At 40.2% G+C, this 9,287-nt stretch overlaps 1 protein-coding gene across 3 annotated transcripts in view; it reads right to left on the minus strand.

Moving 5' to 3' along the window:
• The window catches only part of LOC131236606 (ultraviolet-B receptor UVR8), a 37,045-nt gene extending 31,989 nt beyond the window's left edge, over nt 1–5,056 (minus strand). For all 3 annotated transcript variants that reach the window (XM_058233896.1, XM_058233895.1, XM_058233893.1), the window contains exon 1: nt 4,703–5,056. In XM_058233896.1, coding sequence (XP_058089879.1) covers nt 4,703–4,796 — 94 coding nt within the window. In that variant the 5' untranslated portion in view covers nt 4,797–5,056. The remainder of the gene's footprint in view (nt 1–4,702) is intronic.
• Between the last annotated feature and the right edge of the window lie 4,231 nt (nt 5,057–9,287).

Here is a 9,287-nt window from a genome sequence, read left to right on the forward strand (position 1 = left end):
GCCTTCTAGACCAACATCTTAACTCCCCCAAAACTTTCCCCGTGAAGAATCTTTATCGCCCTGAAGAGTTCATCCTCTGAACTCATTCTCACCAAAGCGAAACCCCTGTAAGACCCATTGGCTTTGTTTCTAGGTAAAACCACATCCATCACCATTCCAGCTCTGCCAAACACTCTTGAGAAATTGATGGGTAGCCACCCTTCAGGAAAGCCCTTGACGAATAGAGTTGGATAGCTAGCAACATCTCTCACATGCTGCTTCCCTTTCCCTTTTCGACTCAAGACATTGATCCAGTTTCCTCTTTCCCCTTGAAGATAAGTTTGCGCATCTTCTATTTCCGCCATCCCTGAACCTGTTCTGTTACTCTCTTTTCGTCGCTTTTTTCCAATGTCCTTCTGCTGCATTTTCCGCATCTCCATCCACATCCGCATCCGCATCTCCTTCATTCTGCATCTCCTTCCACATCCGCATCTCGCATTGAAACCAAATAAAGGTTTTAAAAAAAAAGTTTGGATTTTCCCTCAACAAATTCCCCGCGTTTATTATCAGTAAGGATGTTTGATTTAATGAATCTTTTATGATGATAGCAATTAAACCTGATGGGGAAGACAACATTCAGGTAGAGTTTAACGTCAATGATCAATCAGACGATGATATAAAGAAATCCATAGATGAATAAAGGCGCAGGCTAAATATGAAAAGGAAGAGCAATTGCAAACATAAAAGGATCAGAAACTTAAGGTGGTGCCAGATATGGTTGCTTATGCTTTATTGACAGATCGTGGAGATCTGTTCATATTTCAAAAAACTTTGGATGAAAGAAATTGCAGTAAGTGCAAAGCTGCCATGGAGGAGGAGATGAAATCTCTTCGTAAAAATTAGACATGGCATCTAGTTGTTTTAAGGGAAAGAAAGCTATTGGTTGCGGGTGGGCCTTTAAAAAAATAAAAAAGGAAGGTTTCTTGATTCTAGAGATGTAGCATACAAGGCAACATTGGTGATGAAGAGCTATGCACACAAAGAAGGTATTGACTTCAATGCAATCTTCTCACCAATTGTAAAATACTCTTCTATTTGGATCTTACTAGCCATTATTGCATTATTTAACCTTAAGTTAAAGCAACTTGATGTTAAAATGACGTTCTTACATGGCAAGTTAGAAGAGCAAATATATATGCATTAGCCAAAAGGATTTCAGGCGAAAGGCAAGAAAGACCATGTATGCAAATTGACAAAGTCTTCGTACGGTTTGAAGCAATCCCCGAGGCAATGGTACAAACATTTAAAAACAATAATAAAAACATTTTAACACATTTATGGGTAGATAGGCCATGCTAGAAACAGATACGATTGGTGTTTTTACTTTAAGAAGTTTCATGATGATTCTTTCATAGGGATATGCGTGCCGTTAATGACATATGTTGATAACTACAAAAGATATATCTAAAATTAATGTGTTGAAGTCTCAACTCATTAAGGAGTTTTAGATAAAATTTTGGGCGCTACAAAGAAAATCCTTGATATAAAAACACACCGAGATAGAAAGGTGAGTAAGTTGTAAATACACCTAAGTTTAGTGTGTAGAACTCTAAGTCGGTGGCTATTGTTCTTGTTGCTCATTTCGAGCTTTCGACAGCTCCATCACCGCATATAGATGATGAGAGGGACTACATGTCCCTACTATAGTGCAGTTGGTAGCATGATGTATGCCATAATGTGCACACGGCCAAATATTTCACATACTGCTAATATGGTGAGCATGTGGCAAATCTAGGTAAGGTACACTGGCAGGCTGTGAAATGGGTTTAACGCTACTTGAACACTCAAGGTGCAATGTTAGAATTTAACAGGAACAATGATATAAAAATAAAAATTAAAAAAAAAAAGGGCAATGTTATTGAATATGTGAATGTTGATTTTGCAAGTGATTTGGACAAAAGAATATCGATTACAGGGTGGGAGTATGGGGGGATGTTTTCACTCTTACAGGTGATCTGATTAGTTGGAAATCAATGTTACAATCAACGATTGCTCTATCTACCATTGAGGCAGAGCATATGGCTACTACAAAGGCTATGAAAGAAACTTTATGGTTAAAAAGCATAATCAGTGAACTTGGTTTAAAACAGAAGAAGATCCGTGTCTATTATGATAGGAAAAGTGCTATGTATAATGTATTTGGCTAAGAATCAAGTCTACCATGGAAGGTCAAAACACATAGATGTTCGGTATCATTATATTCAAAATATTATCTAAGGGTACAGTGTCATTGCAGAAGATCCACACCAACAACAACATAGTGGATATGCTAACGAAGCCTGTTACAAGAGAGAAATTTGTTTGATGTGGGACTTCTCTTAGGCTTGATGTTACCTAGCATTTGGTGATGTTTGGGCTGCAGTTACCCGAAGTGCTTTTTTGTTCTTCGCATTATTAGAGAAACTAGTCTTCAAGTGGGAGAATGTTAATGAGATGCGTCTCTCTCTCTCTCTCTCTCTCTCTCTCTCTCTCTCTCTCTCTCTCTCTCTCTCGGTGTGAGGCCCACTTCAATGTCCATTTGACATACACTCAATCAATCAATTTTTTCATATCATTTTAGAACAAGAGCTTAAAAATGAGACTGATTCAAAACTCAAATGGGCCACACCACAAGAAACGGTGGGGATTGAACAACCAACCCACCATTGAAAACCTATTGGGGCCCATAGAAGTTTTGGAGCGGGCTTATATTTGTGTTTTCCCTTCATCCTACTAAGAATCACCTTAGGAACGATTTGGATTAGAAATTTTTTTTTTTTTTTTTAAATGCCCATGGGCTCCCTCCCCACTTTTAGAATGGTGTGACCCATATGGATCTTGGTTCTGCTTCATTTTTTGTCTTCCATCTTAAAATGAGCTGGCAAAACTGATGAACGGAGTGGATTTTACACGGACATCACAGTGGAGGCATCACAGTGGACCCCACGAAGCTTTGGATAATACGGGCTCACGAAGATGATATGTACGACACATATAACCCTTTTACAAGTTAATATAATACTCAGCTTATGTATGACGATTGATACAGGGGCACTTAGAAATTGCACATGTAGCATACATTAACACAAATAAAATCGGCAAGATTGTGGAACCCACTGTCTCCAAGTCATCAAGCCATGATCAAACAATCCTAACCTCTGTTTCATGGACACTTGTTTGTGGAAATAGGATTGTTGGATTTATTCACTTTTAACCATCTAGTAAATGTCCACCAATCTAACAATAATCAAATAAGCTCCATTTTTTCATGATACATCTACACTAGTTACCATAATTTGGATGGTTTAATCTAGCTACTAGTATTGCATGTGTGCAACTTCTAAGTGCCTGTGTATCATCAATCACACTCTGCTAGTGTATCAAAGTTTTTCTCTTTTTATGATACTCATGCAGGGTACAAATGCCGACACACATGCACAGAAATTTGAGGCCCATGATGATGTGCCAGGAGATTCAATTGGTCCATTACGTGTCACATATGATGCCTCTTAGGGTCCCAAACAAATCTACAAATAGATTGATCAAGTTGCACCTATTTCATAAACACCACCATTTGTTATTATTGTTCTCTTAAACAGATATATCGTTTTAAAACCGAAACGTTGACATAAGTGTGGGAAGAGTTGGAGACTACGGCAACCATCGATGATGAAATGTTGTAGAGAGACAACAAATACCTTGCAAAACAGCTGCGTTTAGCCGCGGTGTTCCTTGAAGTTGACCCTAGCCTTAAACATTCATTGTTGGAGAAGATGATTTCCCAATAAATATTTTTGTAGATGAACTTTATGATTTGCTTTAAACCATGGTTATTGAGTTTGTTTGTTTGTTGCTGCTGCTTATCTTAAGTAGATGCTCCACATTACAGGTATTTTGAATCTGTGGGCCCACTTTTGGGCTAACCTATGATTGATTTAGCTTAAGAATCAGAACCAGTGGGCCCACTTTTTATGTGATTTGAAAATTTTGGAGCGATTCCCCATTCCACGTTCTGTTAGGGTGAATACGCATTTTCTTACTTGTAAACACTTTACGAGTTACCCAAACACAAAAAACTGCTTACCCATACGTTTTTTTCAACTTAAATCCAAACTGCTCCGCATTCCAAGTATTTTGAATCTGCGGGCCCACTTTTGGACCCACCTATGATTGATTTTAGCCTGAGAATCAGAAGCAGTGGACCCACTTTTTATGTGATTAGAAGACTTTGGAGCAATTCATCACTCCAAGTTTTGTTTTTGGTGAATACGCATTACCAAAAATTATAAAAAGTAAATAAATAAACTGCTTACCTAGGGTTGTTTACAACTTAAATCCAAAAAAGCAGTATGTTACAGCTTCAATAGTTACAGGCATCCAAACCATCCCTTGTAACTTTTGAAATTGTAAACAAGTTACATCTGAAAGTGAGTTTCAGGCCTAAGTAGTTTTACAAGTAAGTAAATCACTTCTTTTTCGCAGGATTTCAAATGCACTAAAAAGCTGCAAGCGACATACAACTTGTAACTTGCTTACAGGTGAAATTTCCTATCCAAACACCACCTGTAAGTGAGTTACCTGTAATCCATTCGATCCAACGCATTCGTGCGTCTGAAATCAAGACAGACTACCGTGTTCAAGGGATCGAAAAATCAAAGAAGAATAAGAAGGGAAGAAGCATTACAGAGAAGCGCGACGGAATGGCTCGCTCCGGCGGAGATCAGAGCCACTCGGGGGTTGTGATTGGAGATGGCATCGGTTTCTTCGTCTACCATCATCTTTTCCTTCTCCTTCTTCCTGAGTATGGAAAGATTTCTAGAAGAAGGCGGGGGTGAGGAGATGGAGAGGGAAATGAGGACAGCGGCATTTATAGAGAACGAGATGGAAGCATGTGCGTCTGATTGTGAGACGGTGGGCCTTGATTTAGTGTCTATGGTGGAGAAGAGCTGCCCTCGACTACTGCATTCATTGCTTGAAATGACCTCTACTCGCCTTTTCACACTCCTTTGTCCTTTCCCTTCAGTCTTCACTGCGAAACTGCGCTAGCGAGCCGACGCGTAGGCACGCAGACTCCCTGACTCGCGCTAACTAAGCGCTATATATTTGACAAATATGAATCAGATTCACCCCGTTCATCAGGTGACCCGAACAATTTTCACCATGGATCATGAAATAAAAATATTTATTTGGACCAATATATAGCTAAAGGTGTAAAATCACACCTAAAACCTCTAAATTCACTTGGTGTGGCCCATAAGAGTTTTTAGATGTCTTATTTTCAAGGAATCCTTTAATCTGGTGTGATTCATCATACGAGTGGAGTGGATGTCATATACAAATCAGGTGGATCCCACACGCAGTATGGACGATTTAATGGGGGATACTTTCCATTTCAATTTTGTTTCTCAATCTCTAGCCCACCTAACTGTAAATCAGCGTTACTTTTTTAGTGATAGTAAAAACGAGATGGGGACACCTGATGGACGGTATGGATCTGATCTACATGGATTCGTTCAGTCTAAGTCAGCGAAAATCACGGCCCCTGTCTGCCTACGCAAGTCACGCCAGCGTTTTCGTTCCCCTCGCAAGCCGGCTCCCACCGGATCCGAATCCTCTACAGGTGTTGTATCCAGCGGCTACAGCACCACATCTCTGTGGGTCCCACTATATTGTTTGTATGACATCCAATCCGTCCATCAGATAAAGGCTCCTAATTTTAATTGTAAATAATTAAAAAGTTCAGATAAAAGACTAAGGTAGACAATACATAGGCAAACAACGTAAAATCATGCGTAAAAACTATTAATTCATGTCTTGCCGCCCACTTAAGTTTTTGACTATCCTTTATTCAGATTTATTTCTTTATTATTATTTTCTTCAACGCATTAACCGTTTAGATGTAACATAAACTTTACATTGGCCCCACAAAGCATCTGAAAATTCTCCACGGTGTGTGTTCCATCTGCAATGTTCACTGTAGTGTGGTCCATATAATTTATGCACCGGGCTTATTTTTCTCTCCGCGGTCAAACATCGACGGGATCACCTGATGTACGGCGTGGATGTTACAGGAACAAAACGGTGGTACTACTCCTACAGAGCTCGGGTGCTATGTCCGCGGGCTATAACGCTGTTTCGAGGATCGTGTGGCCCATCCCCCACCACACGTTTTCATCTTCGGACGCGGATTTCCTGCGGAAGCCTATCCAAGGAAGTTCCTGCGCAAGGATGCTGGGTGGGGCCACCACCATTGTTTTTGGGAAATATATTCCGTTCATCCGTTTTGAAAGATAATTTTAGGACAAGCTACAAAAAACGAAGTGGATCTAAGACTCAAGTCGGCCACATGAGAGGAAACAGTAGGGATTCAATTAGAACCATTGAAACATTCTTACCGCCATAAAAGCTTTGTTTCAGGCTAGATTTTTTGTATTTTCACTTCGTCCTTGTGTTAATAACCTTATAAACTGGTTGGATGACATATAAACACTAAGGTGGAGTTTGGGAAGCTTTTAATGGTAGGTATTTCTTTCCCGGACGTGAATATCCTGCGAAAGCCTTTCGCAGAAGTTCTTGCCCAAGGATGATGGGTGGGGCTACCACCATTGTTTTTGGGAAATATATTCCGTTCATCCGTTTTGCAGGATAATTTTAAGACAAACTACAAAAAATAAAGTGGATCCAAGACTCAAGTGGGCAACATGAGAGGAAACCATAGGGATTCAGTTCGAACCATTGAAACATTCTTATGACCATAAAAGCTTTCTTTTAGGCTAAATTTTTTGTATTTTCACTTCATCCTTGTGTTAGTAACCTTATAAACGGTTTGGATGGCATATAAACATCAGGGTGGAGTCCAGGAAGCTTCCTGCGAAAGGCGAAGTTCCTGCGCAAGGATGTTGGGTGGGGCCACCAACATTGTTTTTGGGAAATATATTCCGTTCATCCGTTTTTCAAGATAATTTTAGGACAAGCTACAAAAAACAAAGTGGATCCAAGACTCAAGTGGGCCACACGAGAGAAAACGGTAGGGATTCAGTTAGAACCATTGAAACATTCTTACGACCATAAAAGCTTTCTTTCAGGCTAAATTTTTTATATTTTCACTTCATCCTTATGTTAATAACCTTATAAATGGTTTGGATGGCATATAAACATAAAAGTGGTGTCTAGGAAGCTTTCAACGGCAGGTATTTCTTTCCTAGAAGTGGATTTCCTGCGGAAGCCTTTCGCAAGAAGTTCCTATGCAAGGATGCTGGGTGGGGCCACCACCATTGTTTTTAGGAAATATATTCCTATCATCCGTTTTGCAAGATAATTTTAGGACAAGCTACAAAAAACAAAGTGGATCCAAGACTCAAGTGGGCCACACGAGAGGAAACAGTAGGGATTCAGTTAGAACCGTTGAAACATTCTTACGACCATAAAAGCTTTGTTTCAGGCTAAATTTTTTGTAATTTCACTTCATCCTTGTGTTAATAACCTTATAAACGGTTTGGATGGCATAAAGACATCAAGGTGGAGTCCAGGAAGCTTTCAGCAGTAGGTATTTCTTTCCCTCTCGTGTGGTCCACTTTAGTTTTGGATCCACTTCGTTTTTGGTTGATTTTCCTAAAATGAGCTCACCAAACGGATGAACGGAGTACATTTCTCAAAAACACAGTGGTGGGCCCCACATAGCATTCTTGGGCAGTAACTTCCTGCGAAAGCCTCGCAGGAAATCCGCGTCCTCATCTTCTTCTCCTCTGACAATGCAATTCGCGGGAGGAGAAATGGAAGGAAATCGGATTGCGGACTGAGTTACTAAGTACGCTCTTATCGTGCATAGTAAACTAAGCTGGGCCCACCGTGAATGTATGTAGTTTATCCATGCTGTCCATCTGTTTTTTCAGTTCATTTTAGGGTTGATCCCAAAATTGAAGTATATCCAAGGCTAAAGTGGACAATACCACATGAAACCTTGGGAATAATGATTTCCACCGTTGAGACCTTTCCACGCCCCACAGTGATGTTTATTTGTCATCCAACCTGTTCATAATATCACAAAAACAAACTAAAAAAACAAATATCAGCTTGATCAAAAACTTTTGTGGCCCCCCAAGGATTTTTCAACGGTATAAATCAATTCACACTGTTTCCTGTGTTGTGGTCCATTTGAGCGTTGGATGTGGTCAATTTTTGTTTTTAAGATCTAAAATTATGTTTTAAAATGGATGGACGGATTTGATCAAATACATAAATCACGGTGGACCCCACAGAGTTTACGTACTGACTTAGCACGCAATCCGCTTCCAAATTGAACAGGGAGGGTGTGTCGTGGTACACGCGTACGTAACTTGCACGTGTGAAGATCGGATGGGGATTTCCTGAAGATGCGGGCACAGGTGTGACCTGATCACCCGGGCGGTATTTTATTGGGACACGTGTTATTGTGTTCGCTCGATTATTAGACCCTTTCAAACGTGTTTTGCATGGGTCCCATTTCTATTTCTAACAGCGTCACGTGGCGTAATTAAATTCTGCCGCGTCGCGGCACATGGATGTCTCTGATCACTCGTTCACCAGACAATCTACGTCCCGAATCCATGTAGCAGGGGAAGATTGTACGTCCAAAAGTCAATTCGGCTATTAGCTGTACGTTGAAGATTGTTCGCTGTTGATGTTCATTTCTGACCATCCATTTTGTTCGTGAGAGATTGACCCACTCGAGGAGTGGTCTTGATAGTTTATATGAAGGGCCCAATATTGGATCTCGCATGCGTGTCAACACGGCACGTGTTCTAGCATTCATATCTTCAGTTCCTCCTCGCGGATGCGGTTTGGCTAGTAACGCTGCCATCAGCCGGTATGGTCGGTTCTATGTGGACCCCACCATGATGTATGTGTTTTATCCACGCCGTCCATCCATTTTTAAATATAATTTTAGTTTTGTATCAAAAATTAGAAATATATAAATATAGTGTGGACCACACTGTGGGATGACAGTAGTGATTGAATTTTCACCGTTAAAAAATCCTAGGCCTACTGTAATGGTTATTTGACATCTAACCTGTTGATAAGGTCATACAGACTTTGATGAAGGGAAAATATTTATATCAGCTTGATCCAAAACTTTTGTGCCCCCGAGAAGTTTTAATGGTGAGCGTTCAATCAACACTGTGCAGTCCATTTGAGATTTGGATCAACCTCATTTTTGGAATTATATCATAAAATCATCTGGAAGAATAGGTGGACGGCATGGATGAAACACATATATCATTGTGGGGCCC

This window comes from Magnolia sinica, chromosome 2 (assembly GCF_029962835.1).
Source record: "Magnolia sinica isolate HGM2019 chromosome 2, MsV1, whole genome shotgun sequence".
In the NCBI taxonomy this organism is placed as follows: Eukaryota; Viridiplantae; Streptophyta; class Magnoliopsida; order Magnoliales; family Magnoliaceae; genus Magnolia; species Magnolia sinica.